We start from the raw sequence: 26,767 nt of genomic DNA, 5'->3' as shown, positions 1-26,767 counted from the left end.
GAAGCCAAGAAGGCTGATTTTAAAAAATAACACAGACAACAGACAAGGTGCTGAAGCAAATCATTACACCCTAACTGGCATGGAATCATTTAATGGATTTGGGCCCCAGGTTCAACTACACTCCATTGCTTGCTGCCCTGACAAAGACCATGTCTTCCTAAAGTCAATCACACTCCTGTATTTAGGGAAGGAAAAAAATAAATCATGGTTGAAAAAAAAAAAAGATACAACTACAGTAAGATATAAACTACATGTAAACTGGTCACATTATATAAAAATTATGCATTTAATTTTCAGAATAGTCAAACCTCTAATCAGGTTAGGTTTTCCATAGGTTTCAGTGAAGTCATGGCACAACTGAAATCACTAAGAAACAAGGGATTTGTAAAACACACACAGACACACACTCACCTTAGAAGTAGTGTATACACAACACAGCAGCTACATGGGTGGTAGGGCAAAGGATGCATGAATAACTAGAAGCTAATTCCCTCTGCTCCCTGCCTAATGAGAAAGCCCCAAGAAGGATTCAGCAGCAGCAGGTCTACAGCACACACGTCAACAGCCGCATCTCTGAACAGACAGCTAGCTGGACTGCCTAGGGAAGACACTTGAGCCTAAAACCTGCAGGAAAGGGCTCGGTTACAATACATTCTACTGCAGACATTTGAAATATTACAGTGTGGTTTTTTCCAGACTATTATAAATAATTTTTCGTGCTTTCTTAAAAAATTAAAAACTGAAACCTTCTTTCAGTCTGTGATGAAGTAAGCTGAAAACATATCATAAAGCACAGCTTACACTCGGCAGGATTTTGGTGTAGACAGAATGCTTATACGCTTAATAAACCTGCGTCCCTTCGACCTAGCAGAAGGCAGCCTTCCTCTCAGAGCTCCAAGGAAGGGGTTACAAGAGAAGCACTCGGGTGAAAGCTCGCCAGCACAGCAAAGTCATCCGAGCTGCGCACCTCTCCCCTGCCGGCAGGGCGGCTTCAGAGATGATAAGCCAGGTCCCCCAAGCCCGTCAGACACAGATAATCACTGTTCTCTGATTGGGCCCAGAAACAGTGCAATCGATGGGGGCTAGAACCACCAAGCAGATGCTCTCAAGCTGGGCAACAGTCTTCCAGATTGTTACTTTTGTTTAAAAAACCCAAATGGGTTTGTTTACACCTGTGACTTCATCCCAACTCAAAGCTGTAGTTCACTCACAATCCAAATCATAAACACACAGATTCTATATACAGATTTTTTTAACCCACAATGAAAAAAATTCTCCGCCAAAAAAAAAAAAAAAAAAGTGAGTTGAAGCCTTGTCATTGTCTAAGTCACACAGCAGCTGGGCCTGCCTGAGACCTGGCCCTTGCTCAGTCCTGCTCCTGCTCTCCCGGCCCAGGCGGCCCCTACTCGTCCTCTGTGGCGGCTGTCAACATCCCCTTGTCAGTCAGGTGGGACTTGAGCGTGTTAAAGATGTGGAGCTGCTGGTCGGGCCGTAGGGTCAGGAACTGCTGAATCAGCTTGCTCGGGTTAGGGCCCCTGGAACAGAAGGGGAAGAAACAGCACTGAGTGGAGCCCGGCGCCTTCTCGGGCTTGATTAACAAGTGGCTGCTCAGACCACTGGATTATCTGAACTAATGGAGGGCGGTGGGGCTCACAGAGAATCCATAGAAGTCACAACTGAAAACTGCATTCACATTTGGGATGCTTTTCACTTGAACTTAGAAAGAGCTAAAATTCTTGAGTTTCACCATACTTAAAACTCCATCCACTTGGTTCAGGTGGAAAGGCACTATACCTGATAAAACTGGCGATGTACACGTTGACAAAGGTGGCCATCAGGTACTGGCAGTCAAAGCGATCCATGATGCCTCCGTGGCCGGGAATGGTATTGGCAAAGTCCTGTTAGAGGTGAGCAAAGGATCGATGAGCCTGGACTCAGCCAATGACCAATCCCCAGCCTAACAGCCTTACCCCAACGTCCAGTTCCCGTCCCGAGTAGCTGAGGTCAACAGAAAGTGAGAATTAAATATTCATTCCAATGCTGAGACTATAATAGGACACAATCTTGTTAAATTACAAAACGCTCTTTTAAAGAAAGCTGTGTTAACAAATAACTGAAAATCCAAATATTGAATTTTCTTGGAAACAACACATTTACATTTAATCTACCTAACTTCAGTGCATGGGCCAAGAATAACACACGTTAATAGCCTGGTATATTTTGAAGGGAGTGGTGGTTGACGGAGTGGAGCTGGTGGAAAAAGGCAGAAGATGGGTGAAGGTGAGGGAAAGAGTGAGACGGGGGAGGAGCAGATAAGGAGAAAAACAGACAGCAGGGTTTTCCTACTTTGATTTTAAAGGCTCGTTTGAATCCACTTGCAAAGAACCCTCCAAAGGGGCCGATGAGCGAGGCAAAGGTGGAGAGGGCAATGCTGTGAATCTGGAAGGGGTACATCCGGACCGTTTTCTGAGAGGATACAATAAAGTAAAAGTTAGACGTCCACAAGCCCAGCCTTAGTACGTGTTAGTATATATCACTTATGAAACTATATTTTCTCTCTCACACACGCACGAGAAGACGATTTTTTTTTTGTTTGTTTTCTTTTTCATTTTTGCGTATCTCTAACATCTGGCTCAACTACAGACATGAAGATGTTCTGCATTTCATCTGCTCTAATACGTTGCTTTGGTTAAAGAAAAGCCAGCCGTACACGGATTATGTAGTTGAAAAAGGAAGAGCATTTTAGTAATCTTTTCAGATAACTGTAGATATCCTTCTGACACTACACCAGAACTTGACAGGTGGTAGTTTCTTAAAAGTTAGGTGCAATGTGGAATCTGAAACCCTATCAGTGAAGTTTTCGTACCCTGCTACATGAAACTCCTTTGGACTATTAAGCACTGTGAATGGATCTTTTACTCATGCATGACTGTATAAAACATGCTAGTTCACTGAGTTATGACAATCTTCCATATGTAGACACGTTTGACTGCATAATGTCAAAAAAAAAAAAAAAAATCACCTTGTCCCCACGGATCTCACTAGGAAAGTCTAAGTATTAGGAAGTTGTCAAGCTCACAGCAGCAGACTCAAGTTTTTAAAATTCTGATTTTCACTTAAAAGCCAAACTTATGACTGATAACAATGACTGTCAGTTGCTTCCTTGAAGTGACAGGCTCACTCTCTTCACTTGTGAGAAAATGTCAAATACCTAAGTCTGAACAGCTATAGTTTGCCACGTCTTTTCAAGTAAAAATTATGTTTCTAGAAAAAAGCAGCTGGTTCAGCTCACAATTCAAACCACCGCACAAGTGCCTTTCCTTTAGGCCAGCCTTGTACTTGCAGGCAGCACACTTTCCATTTTATGCACGTTTTCTATTCCCTTACAGAAAATATTAAAAAGATGTGTATTCAAGGGTCAAGGCTTTAATAAAATTAATAATTTTACTATTTCATCAAAGACATTCTTAAGTGAAACGGGTTTTTTTTTTTCCTGAGTGTGAGGCATGAAGAATCCAGCGACTTCTAGCACAGTCTGGTGCTGCAGCCCCGATACCTGCTCAGGGGGCCAACAGCGCTACCCACCATAGCTTCTGCACCATCACAGCAAATGCCAACAAAGTGAAAAACGCAAATAATGTCACAGGACTAGTATGAAAATACCGTCTTTGAAAACCCCTAGAAAGGATCTCAGGCCCCCTTGGGAGCCCACAAACAAAGCACACATTGAGAACCACCAGTCTGAACAATATGAGGTGGGAGGAAGGGTCTCTTCCAGCCCTCAGCCTGAACTGGCTTGAGCAATTATCCTTAATCCTAGGTCTTACAGCTTTGAAGTGTTTTTGCTTATGGGAGGGGGCCTCTCACTCTGTAATCACTATCCAGTAGAGGACCTGAGGCTATTCATCCCATCCACATACCCAGCCAATGACCGACTGGATCACCCCCGGAATGCTGTACTCCTGCAGGCGAAACAGGTCTGAGGGCTCACAGTCCACAGTGAAGCTGTTGGTGTCATTGTTGTACTCCACGGGGCAGACGAAGCATCTGTACGCGGACATCACATAGGACAACTGAGGATGAAGAAAAGATGAGCAAGTTCTAGCCATCCAGCCTGGCCGGCAGACCCCGCGTTTGGGATGTTCCTCACAGTGCCACGCACCTAACTGCCAGCTATGTAATCAATCAGAGGCCCATGTTTCACTACATGTGTATTTTACCTCCATTTAAAAATAAATAAATAAAAATAGATGTTCATGGCCCACTGAGGTCCCACAGGTGATAAACACACACATACTTGCCCAAACACCCGAGTTCTAAAAAAAATCCAGGGAAGACTTGAAGGAATGTGGGTAAAGCAGCTTCTCCCCATTTGGGGGGAGTGGAGCTACAGTCCATTTCCCTCAGGATCTCTTAACCCAATGATAAACGGAGGGGTGTGGGACAGTGGGAGGCAGACAGCCAGGAGGAAGAAGGCTGAAGAGCAATTAAAGCAGGGAGGTCAGCACAATGGGACAGCTAGACAGCCCTGGGGATCAGAAGCAGGGAATGCTGCTCCCGGTAGGGCTGGAAGATCATCCACCTCCAGGCAAGGTGTACATGGGGGAACCTGGGTTGGAGTGGCACATCAGCCCTTAGACTCCTTCTCTGCCCTTGAAATAGCACATGTCTGGACAAGAACGCTGCCAGCTGAGTGTCACCATGCCCCACTGAGGCATGAGGGAAGGCAAGGTGCGCACTCCTGCTACTCCTCCACCATCAGACCTTGTGTGAAGCTGGCTGGGGAAGGGCAGCCAGTGCTGCCCCTGGTGATGACAGCGCACCACGCTGGGCCCCTCTTAGCGCAAGGTCACCAATTCAGCAGGACAGACTTCCTGAGCTCAGGAAGAAACACTCTCTAGCCCTGGACAGGCCTTGGATGGTGGGTGTGAGGCCTCCGTTCACTCCCCCACCCTGGTGGGCGCCACCACCTACCAGGAGGCCAAACACCACAGTGGCAAAGAAGCCCCCAATGAAGCCTTCCCAGGTCTTCTTTGGGGAGAGCTGTGGACAGAAAGCAAGTTTTTAGCAAAGGGGTTTGGTAACTCTGGCTCTGGAAACTATACTTATAAACACCTATTATTAAAAAAACCCATTCTATTAACCACCTCACCTTCAAAAATTCCCCCAGGCTTTTTTCCTTGTTCCCTCTCTAATACCCTACAGTTTCCTTCATGTTTCAATTGGTCATTCAGATATTTTAAATACTAAAAAGCAGTATATTAATTAAATGACGAGACTCAAATCCAGATCAAAGCCTCAAAAGTATGCCTATATAGTCTGAAAAAATATTTTACTAGCTCTTTTTTTCTTTTCCCCGAGTGGCTGTCAATGTTTTCCTTTGGCTTTTGTCTTAAAATTAATTTATGATTAGCTCTCGTGGGCCAGCCTTTCCCCAGGATAATATAAAGACATGGCCACAATACATAACCAGCTAGCTCTCCTCTCTGCCTCCCAAGCTGATCTGCTGACACTGAAAGCACCACCCTCCCCTCACCAGGGTATTTCATGTTAGGGTGCTCCACTCACCTTGATGAGCGGGGTCCGACCAAAGAAAAAGCCAAACATATAGGCCATGATGTCATTACAGATGACACAGGAAATGGGAACGATGAACCTAGGCAATAAGGCAAAGTCAGGATCAACTCTATCAAGATGCAGTACCTCTAAGGCCACAAAACAATGCCACATGAAGGTCTCAATATCAAAATAACCCATTAAGTACCTGTAACCCATTAAGGAATAACTTAAAAAGAAATAAAACACCAAATAAGCCAAACCTAGCACCTAGGACCTGGAATGTTGTAGTCATCACTGAACGACTACTGAATAAATGGAGCTGACATCTATACTATAAAGTGTCATTTGCTCTTTTTTCATTATAAAGTAATATAGGCAAATGATCATACAAATTCAAACAGTAATGGCAAAAAAGTTTTTATTCTTTCCCCCACCCCATCTCCATTCTCAAAAATAACCACTTTTAATCATTTCTGATTATTCTTCTAGTAGTTACCTCTACAGTTCTACGTAATACATTTTAGTGACTATTTCATGATTTAGTTAGCCTTTTTTGTTTCTTACTAGCTCCAGTGAGTCCTACCCTTCCCCAGGACTGCACTGAGAACACAACCACAACACACAGCTCCTTTCGTCTCTGTTCCCCTGCTGACCTGGTCATCCTCACTGTGAAAACGGGACGTTTCTCCACTCTCCTCACTCCCCGCTCTGACAGTCTCTTTTTTTGTTTTGTTATACGTAAGGCTGCTATGAGTCAGAACCAATTCAACGGTACCTAACAACATTATAGCTTCATATCATCTACATTAATCTCATCAACTTTAGGCAGTATTTTCTGACTTCCTGTTTAAGGGAGGGGTTTAGAGCATCAGTAGTCTCCTTACTCCACTCGCCTCCCAATCCCCATAACATTATTTGACTTCACCAAGGCTTCTAACACATTCCCTTGGCTATTATTACATCTTCTATTCTAGGTTGATTATGAAAACCAGTAACTAGAGTTTTGTTTTTTGTGGTTGTTGTTAAGACTATAAGAAGCAGAACATATGCCAATTCAACAATTTTTACATGTTCAGTTCAGGGACACTGACTACACTCTCCAAGGTGTCCGATCATTCTCACCTTCCTTTCCCAAATTGTTCCTCGCTGCCCTCTTAAGCTTCCTGTCTCATCTTTAGAGTTGCTGTTGTCAATCTGATCCCAAATAAACACAACAACTGGAGTTTTCAATATTATCCACTGTAGAATCAAGTATGTCTGGCCCTAAAGATGAGTACCCACTACGTGCCACTCTTGAGAAATACCTAACAAAAAGTCTGAGAGCAAGGGAAAGATGTGCATGCCTCCCCCAGCCACTGTAATTGTTTTAAATATAATAATGCCTAAAGCTGACATTTATAGGAGCTAGTCTTTGTTCTAAGCACTTTATAACTAATTACTAAGGTATTCATTCCTCAGGAGGCTGGTATAATCAGACCCCTATTCTAACACAGGAAAAAGAGGCACGGTCTAGGATCTTAAACACAATGCTCGAGTGCCTCTCTCACATACACTAGGCTATGCCTTTGCCTTTTCTTCACATTAGATCTTTCAGCTTCTTGAGTCACCCTGCTGATTTCCATCAATGTACAGATTTCCTGTTGAATCCACCCTTGTATTTCTGGAATAGTCTACTCAGTAACAGTATACTACTCTTTTGACACATTCAATTTGCTAATGTTTAATTTAGAATGGTTTATCTATAATCATAAGAGAAATCAGTTTATCATTCTTGTTTTTCCCTCCCTGTGCTTGCTGGTTTTAGTATCAAGGGTTAGATAAGACTCAGCTGTTAGCCCATTTGAGCCTGGTTCCTTTTCCAGGTGTGGATTCTTAATCAATTTTCCAAACTCTTCTGTAGTTTCTGATCTATTCAAGTTTTCTTCTTCATGAAATTTAGTTTACATTTTTCCAGGAAGTCATGAAAATTTCCTCTAGGCTTTCAAATCTGTTGCCATACAATTGCACTGTCTTTGGTTCTTTAAATATCCCTCTTCCTATTAGTCTACAGCAGTGGTTCTCAAAGTGTGAGCCCTGACCAGGAACAGAATCACCTGAAAACTTGTTAGAAATGCAAATTCTCAGGCCCTGCCCCAGACCTCCTGAAGTAGAAATTTAGAGATGGGGTCCAGCAATCCAAGTTGTAACCACCCTTACAGGGGACTCTGATGCAGCTCCAATGTGAGAACCACTGGCCTAGAAGTTAAGGCAGCCCTATCTGCACATGAGAACCACCCACTAAATAAAAGAAAAATCTCCACCACCACCCTCACTCACCAGATCATTCCTTCAAACAGATTGTGAATAACAAGGTGTGACTGGGTCACAACGATCAGTAAGGTTACATGGGTCCAGCCAAACTGCAAAAGAAGAAACACCGTAAGCTCTACCTACCAATTTACCCCGAAAATAACTCCAGAGAACAGTTAACACCAAATAGAAAACTGCAGAGAAACCAGCAGGCAGAACACCTGCTTCTGAGCCTGTCTTTCTGGAAGTGAAAACGTACAGTTAGGCCTCTGGGAGTTAACACTTTGTCCCCTAGCTAACTCCCTATCTCAAGTGCCCCTACTCACCCAAAAAGGACAGCAAGATCTATTCCTAAGGGAGTATTTTCATGCTCTGAAAGCCTGGGTACTTTTCGTTTTCTTAACAAGTATTTGGAGTACGTGGGGCACTCAGGGCCCCTGGTGGCGCAATGGTTAGAGTTTGGCTGCTAACCAAAAAGGTCGGCAGTTCAAATCCACCAGCTGCTCCTTAGAAACCCTATGGGGCACTTCTACTCTGTTCTTATAGGGTCGCTATAAGTTGGAATCAACTTGACAGAAACGGGTTTTTTGGGGCACTCAGACAGCAGACATTCTCAAACGGAGGGACAGAATGATCAGCACCAAGTTGTGGTGGTTCGTGTTATGTGTCAACGTGGCTGGCCATGATGCCCAGCCGTCTGGTCAAACGCTAGTCGAGATGTTGCTGAGAAGGTATTTTGTAGATATGATTAACATTTACAATCAGATGACTCTAAGTAAGAGAGATTATCCTCAATAATGCGGGTGGGCCTCCTCCAATTAGTCAAAGGTCTTAAAAGCAGAAACTGAGATTTCGCAAAGAAAAAGGAATTCTGTCTCAAGACTGTAACATAGAAATTCTGCCTGAGTTTCCAGCCTACTGGCTGGAATACACACACACACACACACATATTCCACCCTCCCCAAGAGTTGAAGGCAACTGTGAAAATAACTAGTAATATGCACACACAGACACACACACCTCCCACTGGCTGTTTCTCTGGAGAATCCTGGCTGATACATGAGTGATGTATCAGGCAGGATATTTGTGGGCAACACCTGAAGCTTCACCTGAGGCTTACCTGGAGCCCACTGTCAGGGCCCTAGTGAAGAGATTGCTTAGGGTGTCAGTTAAGTAACAGAGACTGGGTCTAGGTGGACAGCAAGCTGCCAAACTAAATGGATGCTCTTCCCTTATGCCCCAGGTTCTAGATGCATACAGAACTGACTGAGTGCCAGAGCTGAGTTTATCACAGAGAGAATGAGCAGCCTGCTGAGCTTCTGGACAGAACTTCATTGAAACCAAGAATCCTGGCACACACACATGCATCTCCCTTACCATGTAGAACTGCAGTCGATAATGCTTCTTGACCAGACTCAGCACAAACATGCAGAAGCCTAGTTTGAGGAGGGAGAAGGAGAAAGGACAAAATGAATCACATCCTGTGTTTATCTCTGCCCTAGTCATTTCTTTCGGCTGTGCTAAGGGTCCTTTGGCTAATTTCTTGGCAGCAGTTAGCCAGTGAACAATTCCAAAGCCCCAGGTGAAGAAAAACTAGTTATCCAAATAAGCAGTCAGGAGGAGAAAATGACTCCTTCAAGAAAATCAACACGTTGAAGGCAGTATTTTTTAAATCTTGCAGACTGCACTCAATTTAGGACACTGTTTGCCTAATAGGAACGTTTTGTTCCTGTAACAGGGGTCAGCAAACCAAGGCTTTGAAGCAGTTCAGAACAGTTCAGTAACTGCCAACATAAACGAGGGCAGCACAGCAACCAAATCTGTTACCAGTAGGATTTCGACCCGAGTAGGAAACAAACAGTGGTGCCCCGCTCAAAGATGGTGGCCAAGTACACCATTTTGAATGTGTGTCGCTCTCCACAGTCCTGCCAATAATCCAGTCTCTCCCATGGATCCCTGATATGGAAGCCTAATATAGAAGACTGGATTACTGGCAGGACTGAGGAGAGCAACACACGTTCAAAGCGGCGTAGTTCGGCTGCCATCTTTGAGTAGGGCACTGCCGTTTGTTTCCTAACCAAAACACCAAACCAAACCCACTGCTGTCGAGTCAATTCCCACTCATTAGAGACCCTATAGGACAGAGTAGAACTGCCCCATAGTTTCCAAGAAGCAGCTGATGGATTCAAACTGCCAAACTTTTCAGTTAGCAGCCAAGCTCTTAACCACTATGCCACCAGGGCTCCGTCTATTTCCTATTCAGGTCAAAATCCAACCAGCAACAGATTTGGTTGCTATGCAACGCATACACTGGTAGGCAATTACTGAACTATTCCGAACGGGTTCAAAGCCCTGCAGCAAACAACAGCCAGGCCCACTCTTTGTTTTTCTAAATAAAGTTTTACTGGAACACAGCCATGCCAATTCATTAACATATTGTCTACGGCTGCTTTCTTGCTATACTGGCAGAATCAAGTAGTTGGGATACAGACCATGTGGCCCCAAAGCCTAAAATATTTACTAACTGGACCTTTAAAAAAAAAATTGCCAGCCTCTGTCCTGAAGAAAGGAGCCCTGGCGGTACAGTGGTTAAGCGCTTGCTGCCAACCGAAAGGTGAGCAGTTCAAACCCACCACCTGCTCTGCAGGAAAAAGATGTGGCAGTCTGCTTCCATAAAGATTACAGCCTAGGAAACCCTATAGGGCAGTTTTACTCTGTCCTACAGGGTCGTTGTGTGTTGGAATTGACTCAACAGCAACGGATTTGGCTTTGGGTTTTTTGGGTCCTAAAGAATCGGGGATGGAGGGAGGTCCACCTGGAACAGGGTCAAGGCCAGCCTGGCATTTTTCGCATTCTGATCCACATGGCGGCAAAAATGTCTGCAGCTCGCCCCTCTTCTCCAACAACAAAGAGGGATTTTCACCCACAAGTGTGCTGAGACCTTAAAAGCAGTTCCGCCCAGACGCCTCTCACTTATCCCAGCCAAGTGTGTCACTGTTCCACAGTCCCTGAGCTCCCCGTGTTAGGGGCTGCCTTCAGGGTCTGAGGGTGTTCTTCTGAATAGCCTCGATGACAGCCGTGAATTTTCTATGTTAATGGCCAGGTACCTTTCACAGAGCCAAAGTACTGCTATCACACCATCAAAAATAAGATCAGACTAAAATTACTGATAACCAATTTCTCATGTGCCTCATAAACTGGCTTTGAAGGCAACTCTGAAAAGAACCATTATTAGAATACATGTACGGTCTTAACTGAGTTTATATTAAATAGCAGTTAATGTTTGTCAAGTTTTAACACATCTGATCTAATCCTCATAGTAACCCTGCAGTTTTAGCTCTAGATTACAAAAGAGCTAACTCAGACTCAGAAAGATTAAATTCCTGGCCCCCCTAAGGTCACAGAGTCTTTTTCAGTCCAAACCCAGTAAAACTTCCATCACGCTGCAATGTTTCTCAAGGCAGCCTCCTAAGATACTTACTACTCTAAAGTAAATGGTCGCTTTTACATGCAAGCTCCTGGATTTTTGTTTTGGTCACACCACAGACTCTGCCAACAGGAGTCAGGACAGGCCGTGTTATGCCATCTTCCAGCTGAGGTCAGAACACAGGACAGGTGGCACAAAACTGTAGCCCCCTCCCCCAAACCACATACCCACCTCGGTCTCCATTTCTTACCAGTAAAGAGCTGCCACAGCAAACATCCGACTGCGCTGTCGGCTCGCTCCCCTACACAGCCCAAGTTAACATCATCCAAACTTTTCCACTAACCGGGAGACTCCCTAACTCCCACTCAGCACACACACAAAAACCATACAGACAAGAACTGGCAACCCACTCATGCGTACCTGTTAGATACAGAGTAAAGGAAATGAAACGGTGGTATTTGCTGAGAATCCGCAAAGGCTCCTCTCTCTGGACCAGAGTGAAGAAGTAATCCGTTACTGTTTCACCATAGAAGAAATAATTTACACACAGTAGGAAGTACCTGTAAACAGAGACAGGTCACTGCACTGCATGGAGAACGCATGCAGGGTCTCCTACACAGCCAGGCAGTGAGAGGACCAGAGAGGAGCAGGCCTACCCTGCCTCAAGATCCCCTAGGTGAGTTACAAAAGAACAAGCAGAACTTGCTCTGGTAACACTGCTGGTGAGAGGTTTATCTAGACACTTGGGGCAGCTTTCATTCTCGCTTCACTTATCACAAACTTGGGACTGTTTCTGCCCCTTTTGTAGAGTTTACAAACCTAACACTAAGAACACTCAAATCATAAGACCCTCTAAAATGTGCCTTCATCCTTCCTCTCTGGTCTTATTTCCACTCTTCCCAAAAGGAAGCCTCCACTCTTTTGTCAAAATGGTTTACTCTGCCTTTCCCAGCTGCCTGCTTTGCGCCTGCCTTTTTCCTGCCTGGAGTATCCTCTTCACTTACCTGTTGTTCACTCATTGCTCAGACCATTTTCTTTGTAAAACCTCAGATATCTGTTTCCCCTGCATTTCTAGAGCGAGCAGTAGTTACTCATTTCACTAGGCAATGAATTACGGCCCATCATCTCAGAGCATCTCAGTCTCTGAAACCTGGCTCTCATGGTAAACCATCATCAGCATTAACTTTTCACTTGTCTACATCCTCTCTCCTCGCTCCTTGGAGGGAGGAGCCAGAGCTCATCTCCCTCCATGGGACTTTAACACACAACCATGCAGCCACCACTGCAAGCGCTGGACAAGGATCCTGAGATCAGGAGAAGAGTGGAGAGTTTCCTTTTACCATGTTTTTTTTTTTGTTTTTTTTTTAAAGCTGTCGAAGTTCAAGAACTCTCCATCTTAGATTTATTTTCTGTTACACAGAAAAAAACTTCTTTTGGTAAGTGACCACAGGCCAGAGGTCAGACCTCCGGGGTATGTTAACAAAATTCAAGACACTGCCTTCCAGCCACAGAACAGCCATGTCTTAACCCAGATGGCCATCACGGGTCCATCTGGAGGCTAGGAGGGAGCCTGCCCTGTTGAATGGTGGGAAAGCACCTCTGGGAGGGCGTACCCAGCCTAGTCTGAGCACATCAGCTCCCTTGGTCATGACTAAATTGCTGGGGCCAAAACACTACTCTCCAGCCCAGCTAAACCACAGAAATCAAATCCTATGTCCCAGCACAATGGGGTAAGAAGGGCTTTTATTTGCACAAGACTTCTCGGCATCATGCAATGCTCTGGTCAAACGTCACCAATCTGTTGTTGTGTGCCGCTAAGTAGATTCCAACTCACAGTGACCCTATATGACAGAGCAGAACTGCCCCATAGATCTCCTAGGCTGTAATCTTTATGGGAGCAGACTGCCAGGTCTCTTCTCCTTCAGAGCAGCTGGGTGGGTTCGAACTGCCTATCTTTCAGTTAGCCGCCAAGTGCTTAACCACTGTACCACCAGGGCTCCTAATCTCAGCATAATGTAGCTGATAAAGCAGAGAATTTCAGATCAGGAAGGGGTCTCAGAAACCATCTGCTCTACAGGCTTTTCGTTTGTTTTTGCTTTAAGGTAGTAGAGCCCTTTCCCAGGGAAGGGAGAAAAGGTTTCTCTGGAAAAGGCCGGATCCTATGCATTCAGTCTTGCTCCTGCCCACTCTGGCTCCCAAGGCACCTCCAAGGAACTAGAGTTCCAAAACCACAGTTTGAAAACTACAGTCTCACCTCACCTCCTTTAGAGACGAGGAAACCAAGTTCCAGAAATGGCAACACCAGCACCAGAACCTTCCAACTCCCAGACAACTTTAGTGAAATGCCGGGATGCTACAGCACAGAAAATATATTGGTCCAGAAAAGGGAGGCCAATCATGCAGTATCTGAGGAGCCCAAATACCAAAGTAAACATGGCCATAAATGCAGCTGGTCTTAGTTTCTCCCACGAAGATTCCAGACACCTGGTAACTACTAAAACCAAAAAACCAAACTGGTTGCCACCGAGTCAATTCTGACTCATAGTGAACTATAGGGCAGAGCAGAATTGCCCTATAGGGTTTCCAACGAGTGGCTGATGGATTCCAACTGCCACCCTTTTGGTTAGCAGCCAAGCTCTTTAACCACTGCACCACCAGGGTTCTGATAACTACTAACGACTCCTCAAAATCTAGTCACACAGTCTGGCCTATGAAATTCTCCAGGCTCAAAGATGCTGTGTAAGCCTGTAGCCATCACCCCTGCCTCCTACCCACCACCACTGTAAATACCTACCACAAAGCACTTAAATAAATCTGCTAAGGATCCTTCTGGGGCTAGAGAGCTTACCAGCTGAGAGTCCTGAACCAGGGCAGATCATAGGAGTGGTAGACGTTGTAGCCAATAGTGATTATCTCATGGAAACACTTAATCTGAACACACATCACCTGCAGGACACAGAAAAATTAGACCACTTGCTGATTCTCCAATCCTTATAATCTTTGGAAACAAAACCAACAGGTCATGGGCTGTTATGGATTGAATTATGTCACCCAAAAAGGTATCCTGAAGTCATAACCCCTATAATCTGTGAATGTGACCTTGTTTGGGGATAGAGGGTCTTTCTTTGAAGATATTACCAGTTAAGTCATACGGGAATAGAGTGGGTCTTAGTCCTAATCCGTTCTGAGTGGTGTCTTATAAAAGGGAGGAAGACACAAAAAGAAAGTCACACGGGGAGGAGAGGCTATGTGACAATGGAGGCAGATGCAAAGAACACCAAGGATTTCTATGCCTCTTTCCTAGTTATCACAAACCAGGAGAGAGGCACAGAATAATTCCTCTCTCAAACCCTTAAGAAGGAATTGACACAGTCAATACCCTAATCTGGACTTCTACCCTCTAGAACTATGAGAAAATAAATTTCTGTTCTTTAAAGCCACCCATTTGTGGTGTTTTGTTGTGACAGCACTAGAAAACTAAGACATGGACCTTCAACAAAAATCATTTTATTTAAGAAAAATTTCAGTCCTACAATGATTCTGCTCTCCTCTTCCTTTCTCTCTCACACTACCCCACATGGCAATGCAGCCCTTTATGTCACAGGAGTAGAGCCAATTTCCCACAATAAATACATGCTCTGTTATCTTAATTACCTTTTTATTCTAGAATCTCCTATAACTCAACCAATCCCTTTCCCTTTTGACTTTGAATATATATGCTAGGAAAAACTCCCAACTGCTTTGCTCAGCACTCAGCTGTTGGTCATTTGACCCTGTCCATGATGGTGGGAAGACTGAGGGAGAAGCACTGTGGACTGTGAGTTCTTAACGAAAACTCAAAGCCCATTAGTGAGGACCCAGGAAAACAACAAAACCAAGAGTCACACAAAGACATCAGCCAGGGTCACAGTTTAATCAAACAGTTAGAATAATAACAGTGGGCTGCTGAGAGATGAGAAGTCTCAGATATTCTAACGCAGAAATGTTCTAAGAAGTTGAGACTCCCCACTGATTGCAGAACCCAACACCTCGCATTTAAGACGACCAGTCCTGCAGGAAAAAAAACAAAGGCAAAACTAAAGTAGCATGCAAATGGCACTTACAATCATCATTAAAACCATTGGTCCCAGGTAAATGATGATGAAGAAAAATGCAATCATGGCCAAAGTCAGGATGCCTCTTACCCACCAGTTCTTCCATCTAGGTTAGAGAGTAGGGAAAGGAGAAACACCAGTTAGGAGTCCAGAAAGAAACAAAGCACAAGCCCTAGGGGGATGGCTCTTCCTGGGATTAGGGAGCCCTGAAGTTCAATCCTTTCCAGAAGCACTCCTTTGCCTTGACAGAGGGACTAGCCACATGCTGGCAGGAGCGGGGCCACTAATGCCATCGCCTCAACCACAACCAAACTCAGCAAGTGCTTTGAGGCCTGTAGAAAAATACACCCAGCTTATGTCTTAATGAAGGAATCAGGCAAAGCACTCATGCAGAATGCGTGCCCTCTGCTTCTATATCCATTTGGATGGCTCCTATGGCCATCTCTATCTGAAGAAAAAACTATGAATATTTTCCCTACAGCAGAATCCTACACTGCGCTGCTCCTACATTGTTGGGATGATAATATAAATTAAATAATGATAAAAACAGCTAGCACAAATTTGTGTCAGAACTTTTAGAAGGACTTTACATATATTAACTCATTCAACTCTTAAAATAACTAGCTTTTATGGATGAAGAAATTGAGGCAGACAGGCCATACTGCTGGCAAATGGTGAAGCTGGGATTTGAATCCAGGGGTCTGTAACCACTGCACAATACAGCCTTCCAATGGGATGACTGGGCAGCACACAAATTAACACTTTTTAGATAATGTTTTGGATCTTACTGTTTGTGTTTTTAATCTACCCACAAAGCTGGTGTTTGAAGGACCAGATTCTCGGGTCAAAAGTTTTAATCTGAGATTTCACTCAAGTTGAGATGTTTTTCAGTTTCTTCCTGGAGAATTTAAGGAACTGTTCACAACGGATATATGTAGGAGAGGGAAAATCGAACTTGGAACTAGAATTGTGGGATCCTCAGTGAAAAGAAGCCCATCCATTAGTTACAAACTCCGAGGACGATTTCTGTCGACATGCTCTGTGTCAGCCACTACCGCCCCCTACCACCATGCCTTGTCCATGCTTTTCCTCCTTTATGGACGGTACCTCCCAGCCCAGGCCTAGAGCACCCTTCAAGGGCTGGATCCTTCCAGATTGGGTGGCTCCTCTCCTCCGGGTCACCCACTGCGCTCACCATCATGTCGAGCACTGGATCACACTCAATTCTGCCCCAGTGCTCCATGAAAAGTAGGCCCTGGGCAGAGGCAAGGGAGACCAAGGTCAAGGCAAGTGGGCTGGCCTCCCCCACACTTCAACAGAAATGGCTCTATGAGGGCTTTGGGTCTTCCATGGCACTAGGACATGATGCGAGGTCCCCAAGAGCACCTGCATCATTAAGCCAGGTTACCTTGAAGACAAGTTGGAAAGGGCCCTGTTGAGGACCTCCGGGGTATCATCTGCAGAGGTTGGCGGGGGAGCAGGTTCCACTCGACTCTCACTGTCCGAGGCAGTCTCTCCATCGACCTTTGCTTCAGATTCCAACTCCTACATGGGAGCAATGCAGAAGAGGGAAGGTCAGAAATGCTGAGTAGAATACTGAGAAATGTATGCCTGTCTTTGGAGATCTGTGGAGAGAGACTGCAAATGGCCTGAGGAACCTGGTGCAATCAGGCAACAGGAATAGATGGGACCAGCAGCAATCTTGACACTGCTCTGACATGTGCCAAGGGGGCCGTGTCCTTTGGAAGAGTGGTGTTCATCTGCATGGAGGGAGCAGTCCCCTGCGCTAATAATCCCTTCGTCTTACATGGGTCTGGGGAAGGGATAGGTCCAGAGGAGAGAGAACCATGTTCTTCGTATCCAAAGAATGCAAAAGGAGACTGTGCCTGGATTTCACTAGCCCTCATTCCTGACTCTGCCCTTCGTGCAGGTGCCCCCAGGTTTACTCCCTCTATGGATTTGGCTGTGGGCAACCAGGAAGACCCACCCATCTCATGAAAACCCCTCTCTACCAGCACTTAAATCACCCCGGGCTACATGCTAGTCCACCACCCCAAAGGTTCTGAAACAGGCAATGCCTCAAGGACGTCCCCTCTCCAGGTACATGGAATTAAGACCAAGCATTAAGAACAGGTTTGCATTCTCAGTGTTAACTTTACACCCACACCCATCACAACCATCAGCAAGATGAGGTAATGCGGTTGAGATTAGAGGACTCTCTGAGACTACTGTCCTGAGATACTCTTTAAACCTTGAAACCCTTGAGGTCACGTTTTAGCTAAATAATAGACTTGCTCACAAGATAAAGAATATCACCCGTGAGTACTGCGTTCCTTTAAAAAAAAAAAAAAATCACCTCTGAGACCAGTCAACAATTAACTTAAAACAAGGGTAAGAATGCAACGGGCCAGAGAAACTAGATTAATGGGAACAGAACAACCAGAACAGAAATAACAAGAATGTTCACACATTGTGAAGAATGTCATCAATGTCACTCAACAATTTCCCATTCAAATTTGTATAGAAATTGTTGAATGGAAATCTAAAGTGCTGTGTAAACCTACACTGAAAACATAACAAAATATTATTTAAAAAAAGATGAGGTAATGATGCTGCATGACTATCTAAATTTGACCCCTAAACCGCAGGGCTTCAAATGTGAGCATCTGGGCCCCCACTACGGCCGCCCCCAGATGCTCTGCGGGAGGATCTAGGAGCCACAGGGACTGGCCTGGAGCAGAAGCAGGTGAGAAGGCATGCAGGCACACACGTGTGCACAATAACATTATTTTTAACTGATCCTTCCTGTTGTCAAGGAGACTCCCAAAGGCTGCTGGCTCCCCAGGCAGAGGAAGGGCCACACTGAGCCGGGCAGAGCTCCTGCAGGAAGAGGGCAGGGAGCTCCAGCTCTTTATCAGGAGGCTCTGTGGACCTTCCAGACCCTTTTATGAACTGTTAGCTGGTACTGTGCCCTGCAAATACCATCATATCTGTCTTCTCTTCCTCCTTGCTAGGAAGGAGATGAAGTGAAGGGAGGTATCCTGAGGCAGAAAGTAGTAAAAGGAGGTAGGGAACTGTTATAAAGACATTGTAAGTTGTTATTACCGAGACAACAGAGTGGCTGGGATGATGAATAACTAAAAAAGAAAGCAAAAACCCTGAGGAAACAAGCCTGGAAGATTAACTTTTGAGGTTTTACCTCAAGTAACTCCAGGGTCCCTGGGCTTCATCCCAGGCCCACTGAAGAAGCATCTCAGAGCCCTCTACCTGGAGGCACTCTCTGGACAGGAGACAACCTACACAAATGACCACTTTCCCACAAGCTAAAACAGGGCCAAATGAGGCTGACAGGGTAAATCCCTGTGAGAAGGGAAAGGGCACAGCCCGGAGAGACACAGATGGGAGGGGGTGGCAAGTCATTCAGCTCTCTGGTACCCAGCCCCCCAGGCGTGGATGTCACAAGGGAGCAGACCAAAGGAACAGGCTGGGGTTTTCTGGCTCCTCCCCACCTCATGGGAGGAATGGCTTCTTATGCTTGGTTAGGTAATGAAGCTGAGTGCCGGCAGTAGCTTCATACTGGACTCGGAAGGAGGCCACGACTTGGAGCCCGAGTTCTTGCCCAGAAGAAAAGAAGTGCGTGCTGGACCAAACGCCAGAGGCAGCAAGCATGTTCACTGGTTTGCTCGTTGAGGGATGGTTGGCAAGGCAGGTAACAAGGAAAGCTTTCTACACAAGGCAGCAGCAGCCAGCCAAGGAAAGCAGTGCCCTGGTCCGGGCTCTGACGCTCATTACACTCCGTACAGGCCTCCATTCCCTGGTCTTCACAGGGGGAAAGAACTGCCTGTCTTGGAGGTTACTGGGATGATCAACTACAACATCAATGAACGTCTAAGAAAATTGTACGGTGACTGAATAACAACAGGTGCTAGATAAACAATCCCCTGCTGCAGCCCCACCCCAATTTCAGTGACCCTCTTCCTTCCAGAACAGAAGCTGAGCAGGGCAGACCCTGTCTCTCAGAGTCTACCTAAAGCACCACCCATCCTCCCACAGTCCCTCAGCCATTTCCCAAGGGGGTTGTGGTGCTGGTGAAAACGGGAAACAAGAGTGTTGCTTTAGGTGTGGGGGGGGGGGGCTCCTTCCTAGGCCCACTTCCATTTGGTTCACGTAGACTGGATAGGGAAGGGCAGAAGCACTCACAGTGATGGACACATGGAGTGTCCTGGGTACCAAGGGCTCAGTAAAAGCCATCAGCATTTTTGAGAAACTCCTGCTGGACAGGCTTTCCCTGTCAGCCTTTCAGGACCTGGTCCCTAAACTGCCCAGCAGCCTCCCTTCCCCACATAGCACCGACCTAGGCTCAGGCCAGCATACGAGCCTTCCTTCAGCAGAAGCAAGAGAGGGCAGTGAGGAAGGGCCAGAGGAAGCAGCCGGGAGACAGGGATCCTTGTGGTCAAGGTTTCGCTTTTCCCAGGAACAGTTCTAGCATTTGTAGAACTAGTTTTCATCCTTATTCTCTAGTTGGAAAACCCTGTTGTTGGGCTCCTACCCTACACCCTCCATTTTCTCTCAATTCTCAGGACTTCCTGAACGCCTGGCCTTGGCTTTAAAAAGCTTACTGGGCGACATCCTTTTGAGACTCCCTTTCAGTCATCAGTTGGTCCCAGGGGCCCATCCTCCTACTTCAAAATTTCTCAAGGCTCCACAGTGACACCGTAAGTGGTTGATGGTCAGAGCTTAACCAAAAAGTGCAGATGGAGCCAGAGCTGGACCAAGCCCTTGGCAGGGTGCCAACCCACCTGGGAAGCCTGGGTTCCAGGAATACGGGAGCTGCCCCACCATATACCCTGTTTCTTTATCAGATGCCAACTCAGTCTTGTACCCTGCTAAAGAAAATACACTAATAATCTGTTCATGTTTGCCTAAGAGGGGGGTAAAAACTAGGGAACGAAAATAAGTGGTGCCCTCCCACTAGCCTTTTTCTTCTCTTTTTCATCTTAAAAGGACAATTTTTTAAAGGTACTGATCAATGCAATGGCTGGTTATGTCTCCAACAACTCTGCCCTGCCACTGGCACTAGAAATTTAGACATTACGTTGAAATTCTTAAGTTTCACTTACTAAGTGGCTCCGTAATTTATACAAACTATTTTCTGCACTGTTTTGTATGCAAATTGCAAACCTCTCCTGGAGGAAAGTCATTAGGCCAATTCTGGCCTTTCTACTAAATCTGTGCCTGCCAACTTCTTAATCAAGCCACGTGACAGCTGCCAGGACAATCAACTCCCCCACTTATACAGACTCGTCCCCTAAAGAGAAGTTACCAGAGACAGGTTTATCTTTAATAAGAGCACCAGGGACTCACACGTCTCTCTCACTGAAAAAGCCAAGTAGGTTTTCGTCTGAGTTCCCACTGGGGGGATAGAAAAATACACACATATATTATGGATTGACACAGTGGCTGCCAACAATGGGCTCAAACACAGCAATGATTGTGAAAATGGTGCAAGACCAGGCAACATTTACCTCTGTTATACATGAGGTATGCTGTTGTTAGGTGCTGACTCAACGGCACCTAACCACATTATATGTATAGTGTTTGGAACAAAACAAAACAAATGTCTAGCTCTTTCTAATGCTAACCTCATTTGACAAGTTCAGTTGTCTGACCAAGTGAGGAACATGGCCATCACCCTGGGCTACTCCTCCCTCAGCCCCTAGACCTATCCATCACCCACTCTTTTAATGCTACCTCCAAAACAGCTTTCAGCTCCATCCACTCATTCCCTTCATCTCTGTAACTCCCTTGATTCCAACCAATATCATCCCTTCTCTGGGTAACTGCAACAGCCGAACTGGCTACTTCGCTTCCAGCTTTGAGTCCACCCCCACTGCAGCAAGAGGAACTTTCCCAGAAAGAAAATCTGATCGTGTCACATCCCATCCTGAACCCCTTCCATAGCTCCCCAGTGTCCACAGCATTACGTCTAAACTCTCTAAAATGGCTAACAAGCCCCTTCGGGATGCGAGTCTTGTCTATGCTTCCAGCCTTGTTCCTCGTAGCCATGCTGAACAGGATGTAACTTCTCACCTTTAGGCCTTTCCTCATGCTGTTCATGCCTAGAAGTCTCTTCCCTGAAATCCATCTCTCTTCTGGCTAATTCTAATTTATCCTTCAGCTCCCTGCTAAGAGATCCCCGTATCTCCAAACCTTCCCCAACTGCCTGTGTGTCCCAGTGGTCCCCGTCCTTCCCCAGCTGCACTACCCACTCTGTATCACCTCCTCCTCTAGTCCATAATCTGAGGACTGGAGCCATGTTGACTGCCTCACCACTGCATCCCCAGCGCCTGGCACAGCACCTACCTAGAATGTAGAAAACAGTAAATAAGTCTCACCATATCTGCATAAGCAATCACAGCCAATCATTCAGAGAGAACCCAGGCTTTTACTTGGATTGACAGATCCAGATCACAGCTGTCTACGCAAAGCTTAGTTCAGCAACTCAACATTTTTTGCACTCTTACTAGCACTATATGAGGCATAATAGGGTTGTGGCCAATTGTTCCAGCATCCATACTCCTTTCTTAGACACTATAATTAATAGAAGCTCTGATTTTTAGCTGGGATTAGAATAAAGACTGTATTTTCTACTTCTGGCCAGAGACATTAGCAGAAGTGGTACATCCAATTCTACCATTCCTCCGCTATGCTTACTCAAACATGGACAGGCTAGTTGGAGCTCCATCAACCATTTAGCACCATGAGGTGAAAGCCACCTATTAAGAATGACTGAGCAGCAGCAAGATAAAAGAAGTAGACCATGAGGTGAGAACTATCTACAGAGGACGATCGAGCAACAGAAAAGGAGTGTGGGTCCCTGGGCTGCTTACTACATGAAAGAGAAAAAAGATTCTATCTCAGTAAGCCACTGCTATTCTGGGTTTCCTGCCACTTGGGGCCAAATGTGTCCTAATTAATACAAGGCGATTCAAACGAAAACAGGATTCATGGCAGAGGTATGCCTGAGAAAGAGTTCAGACAAGGACGAGGAAGCCTGCCTGAAATTCAGCTTTTCGAATGCAAGGCTAGGTATCTAATCCAAACAGACACTGCTGTACTGGGTCACAACATCCACGCAACTGCCAACGTAATACATTAAGCCAAGAATTTGACAAGGTGTGATGAAGAGGAATCTTTCTTTCTTCCAGCATTCTCTCCCACCTTCCCCATCAAAGCCTCCCTGTGAAGTAAATGCATCCGTTTGCTAAAAGAACAAGTGCAAAACTATAATCTGAAACAGTTGCAGAAGAATCAACCATCATCACAAGCCACTATTTAATTCAGGACGGAGACTACAGAGGAGGAAAAAAATCACCCCAGGCCCCCGGGAGGCCCCTCTCACAGTTCTGTTCTGATGACATCACTTGTTTTTCCAGGGTTAGGGCAAAGCCACTGAAAATCAGAAGCCCTGCTGGAGTCCGGCAGGTCTTCTTATCATCAGTTTCCCTAGTGAGGCATCTCTGTTTAGTACTTAAGGGAAAATGAGTCTTCAGCCTTACCACGGGAGGAAGCGAATATTTTTAGTTTCCCCTTTATTAGAATAAGGCTTTTTCAAGGAAGAGAGTATGACAAATATTAACAAAAGATCTAATGAGATGGGAAAGAAAAGCATATCTGCAATCTCAAAATTGGTCTCAAACGTGTTCCCTAGACCTCTGTTGGGAAGCAGAACCAAGACGGGCTGCTGGGTTCCACATCTGATGAGCCTGCAAATCATAAATTACCATCCATTATCTGTCTCAGCATCACCCATCTCACAGCAGTCCTTACGACAAAGATCACCAGACAAGGTAAGTGGACATGAGAGCTGATGTCCCCAGTGTTGCATGCCCCAGCCTCTCCTACCCTGTATTTGGAATATTATATTGTCACCTTTTTTGTATTCATGGTTTGTGAATGATAGTCATGGAAACAACTGCCAATCAAATGCACTCTTAACATTCCTCCCTTGGAGAAAATGAAATTAACGGTGTTCTCAATCCCAGAATTGTCATATTAGCTGCAGAAGAACTTATGGAAACAACACTCAAAACAGTTTTCCTTTTTTGATAAATCACAGAAACTGCCTAGAAAAAGATGAAACAGAAAATGAGAAAGCCAGCTAAGACATGGAGTCCCTGGGTGGTGTAAATGCTTAAGTACTTGGCTAGTAACCAAAAGGTTGGTGGTTTGAGTCCGAGAGGTGCCTCGAAAGAAAGGTCTGGCAATCTACTTCCGAATGGTCATAGCCAGCCATTGAAAACTGTATGGAGCACAGTTCTATTCTGACACACACAGGGTCCCCAGGAGTTGGAATCAACTTGACAGCAACTGATTTGGTTTGGCTATGGGACAATCTAAGCATTAAAAAATATATTAAAACTAACTTAAACACAAATATATGAAAACCTGTGGGTTCATAATGGTAACTGGAGAAAACCACAGTGGTCGCCTCTGAAGGTTGCTGGGGAGCCAAATCAATTTTTGAAAACTGATAAAGGGGAACAACAAGTGTTTATCACACCTTTCCTTATAATAGGTACAATAATATGCAATTATTCTATTTTGTGTTTGAAAATTCCTTTAATAAAAAGTTCAAAAAAAATGAGAGAATTTCTTTCAAATCAAGGGCCCTCAGGAGAGCAATGAATGTAGTTGCCACAGGATGAAAAGGAAAGGTTTTCAATTCTTGTCCTTGGAGTTTAGCAAAGTCTTTATCTCCAACAGATAAAGAAATGCCTGGCTGGAGAAAGATATGGCAGTCTGTTTCCGTAAGGATTTACAGCCTTGGAAACACTATGAGTCAGAATCGACTGGACAGCAGTGGGTGGGTCAGCTGAACAGCAAGTGACTTTCAGATACCAGTACTTCAACAGAGAAGAGTCAATGTGGCTTCAGTGTGATGTCCCAGGTTCTGGAACCTAAAGTGAACCTAAAATTTCAAAAACATTAAGTAAATTACACCTCCATACTGACAAACTGGATGGTCTTCATCTTAACGTATCTCTTGGCAATATCAGACCTAGTTAACTGTTTCCTACTTGAAACATTCTTCTCCCAGCTTCCATGATACCACATTTTCCAGGTTCTCATTCTACCTGTCAGCTCTTTCTCAGATTCCTGTGCTATTTTCCTTCTACCTAACCTTTAAATGTTGGACTGGCTCTGGGCTCAATTCTGGACCAATACACTCTCTCCCTAAGTATTATCATCATATAACTTTGTATTATCACCCAGTCTATCCCTTGGCTTTAATTACCAATTCCATGCCAACAACCCAACACTTATACCTCCAGCCCTGTGATGGTTAAGGCTGTGTGTCATCTTGGCTGGGCCATGCCTCTCAGTGTTTATATGTGATCACTCCCATGATGGAATCTGCTGTGAGGAGCCAATCAGTTGAAAGAGAGTTTCCTTGGGGGTGTGGCCTGCATCCAAATATAAGCAGATGTTCTGGCTTTTTTGCTTGCTCTGGATCCTACAGCTGCCTCCTGTTAGTCTGACCTCTGGTTCTTGGGACTTGTGCTATCAGCTTATCTGCCGATCTTGGGATTCGTAGATCTTCACAGCCTGCGAACAGGATCCCTGCTCTCTGACCTGCCGATCTTGGGTTTGCCAGCCCCTGCAGCTATGTGAATCAGGAGAAGCCTCTCAGTCTTGCCTGCCAATTTTGGGATTCGTCAATCTTCACAGCCTGTGAGCAAGAGCCCTGCTCTCCGCTAACTGCACATCTTCGGTTCACCAGCCCCTGCGGCTATGTGAATCAAGACAAGCCTCTATCCTGATCCAGACTTAGTACGTTCCAGCCTCTACAATCGCGTGAGCCGTTTCCTTGATATAAATCTCTCTATATAAATATGTTTTACTGGTTTTGCTTCTCTATAGAGGATCCAGCCCAAGACAAACCCCAACTTCTCCCCCAGTGTCTCCCCTTGTGCCAGATCCATATATCCAACTACTTAGTGACATATCCACCAGAAGTTCAAGAAAGGCACCCTGAATGCATCTAAATGGAACTTTTGACATTGTCCCCAAAACTGTTGATCTTGAAGTCTTGCCTAGCTGACCAGTTGATGGTCAAATACTAGTCAAAAATGGTAATAACAACTCATCCTTTAAAGGGTTAAAAGGCACCAAAATCTCTCTCTCTGCATGTCACATAAGACAGAAACCTGGGAGTCATGCTTAATTTCTCTCTCCTCATCTTCCTCCACGTACTGGATTCTGCAGTTGGCTCCCTCACAAAATCCATTCCACTCCTCTTTCATGGTATGTAACAGCCTATACAACAGGTTAATTATTTTAATTCTATCCCTTTGCCACAGTGACTGGCTCAGGAACAGGCATTTAAACCCAGGCTAAGCCAACCTGCACCTTGACTGTTTTGGAATATGCACTTGACCTAAATGGTAAAAACAAATTAGAGCACTACAATCTGGTTGGATGGCTGTAGGGAGAGCAACTTGCTCTCTCTCCCCCACCAGCCTGAGGGGAAGAAAGGGCACTGATGGGGCAGGGTAGCTCCAGGTGCTACTGGCACTGGCCTGCACCTCCATGGAAGCCAGCCTTAGGATGATATCAACACCTGGAAGGCAGAGTGGAGTGACAACAAAGTCTGGTTTAACCTTTAACAGACGATGGCGCGTATATGCTCCAGGTACATTTTCCACCTCTGGAGGTTTATTGGCAGGCATCTGAGCCACTTTAATACATTCTGGCATTGTGGCGGATACTGGTGCGACTGCCTAAAAAACAAGGAAGTTGGTCTGCGCCACATTTGAGTATTGAGAGCCATTCGCATGAGGGGAAGTTTCCTGGAGGAGCGACTGTGTGAAACTTCTGTGTCTTTTGACTTCTGTACAGTGAGATAAGGCCTGTAAGTATGTTTATTATTTCCTTTGTGTTATCGGGAAGGTACAGTTACCAGCATTTGGAAATATTCAAGTAAATGAGTTATTTTGGGGGTGAAATGTTTGTGATGTACTTCCTGGGCCACGGTACTGATATGTACCACGTGTGTGATGTGCTTCATGGAAAATGGGACCAATAAGGCTCGCTTGCATTAGTCACCTCCCTGATGACATCTTTTATAAAGTCCTCACCTAACTGAAAATAGTTTGTGATGCACTTCCTGGGCCATGGGACCAACACGTACCGTGTGTGATGTACTTCGTGGAACATGACACTGATCTGGCCCACTTGCAACTGGCATCTCATTTTTTCAAATAATAAAAAACTACTGTCACAGTATGAGGAGAGCAGTTAGGGTCACATAACAACGTATATATAAATTTCTGTATGGGAGAATAACTTGAAAGGTAAACTTCATTTAAACTACAACAATAAAGAAAAAAAAACT

At 45.1% G+C, this 26,767-nt stretch overlaps 1 protein-coding gene across 1 annotated transcript in view; it reads right to left on the bottom strand.

The window, feature by feature from the left end:
- Window positions 1-211: 211 nt before the first annotated feature.
- The window catches only part of CDS2 (CDP-diacylglycerol synthase 2), a 70,042-nt gene continuing 43,486 nt past the window's right edge, over window positions 212-26,767 (bottom strand). The window contains exons 2-13 of the mRNA XM_004383045.2: window positions 16,778-16,914; window positions 15,379-15,475; window positions 14,124-14,221; window positions 11,696-11,835; window positions 9,226-9,284; window positions 7,876-7,958; window positions 5,569-5,656; window positions 4,975-5,043; window positions 3,921-4,073; window positions 2,347-2,466; window positions 1,795-1,898; window positions 212-1,535 (exon numbers count right to left, since the gene is read on the bottom strand). Coding sequence (XP_004383102.1) covers window positions 1,403-1,535; window positions 1,795-1,898; window positions 2,347-2,466; window positions 3,921-4,073; window positions 4,975-5,043; window positions 5,569-5,656; window positions 7,876-7,958; window positions 9,226-9,284; window positions 11,696-11,835; window positions 14,124-14,221; window positions 15,379-15,475; window positions 16,778-16,914 — 1,281 coding nt within the window. The 3' untranslated portion in view covers window positions 212-1,402. The remainder of the gene's footprint in view (window positions 1,536-1,794; window positions 1,899-2,346; window positions 2,467-3,920; window positions 4,074-4,974; window positions 5,044-5,568; window positions 5,657-7,875; window positions 7,959-9,225; window positions 9,285-11,695; window positions 11,836-14,123; window positions 14,222-15,378; window positions 15,476-16,777; window positions 16,915-26,767) is intronic.

Source organism: Trichechus manatus, unplaced genomic scaffold (assembly GCF_000243295.1).
Source record: "Trichechus manatus latirostris isolate Lorelei unplaced genomic scaffold, TriManLat1.0 scaffold00104, whole genome shotgun sequence".
Lineage (NCBI taxonomy): Eukaryota > Metazoa > Chordata > Mammalia > Sirenia > Trichechidae > Trichechus > Trichechus manatus.
The sequence above is the reverse complement of the archived record's forward strand: the minus strand, read 5'-3'. Positions and strand labels throughout refer to the sequence as shown.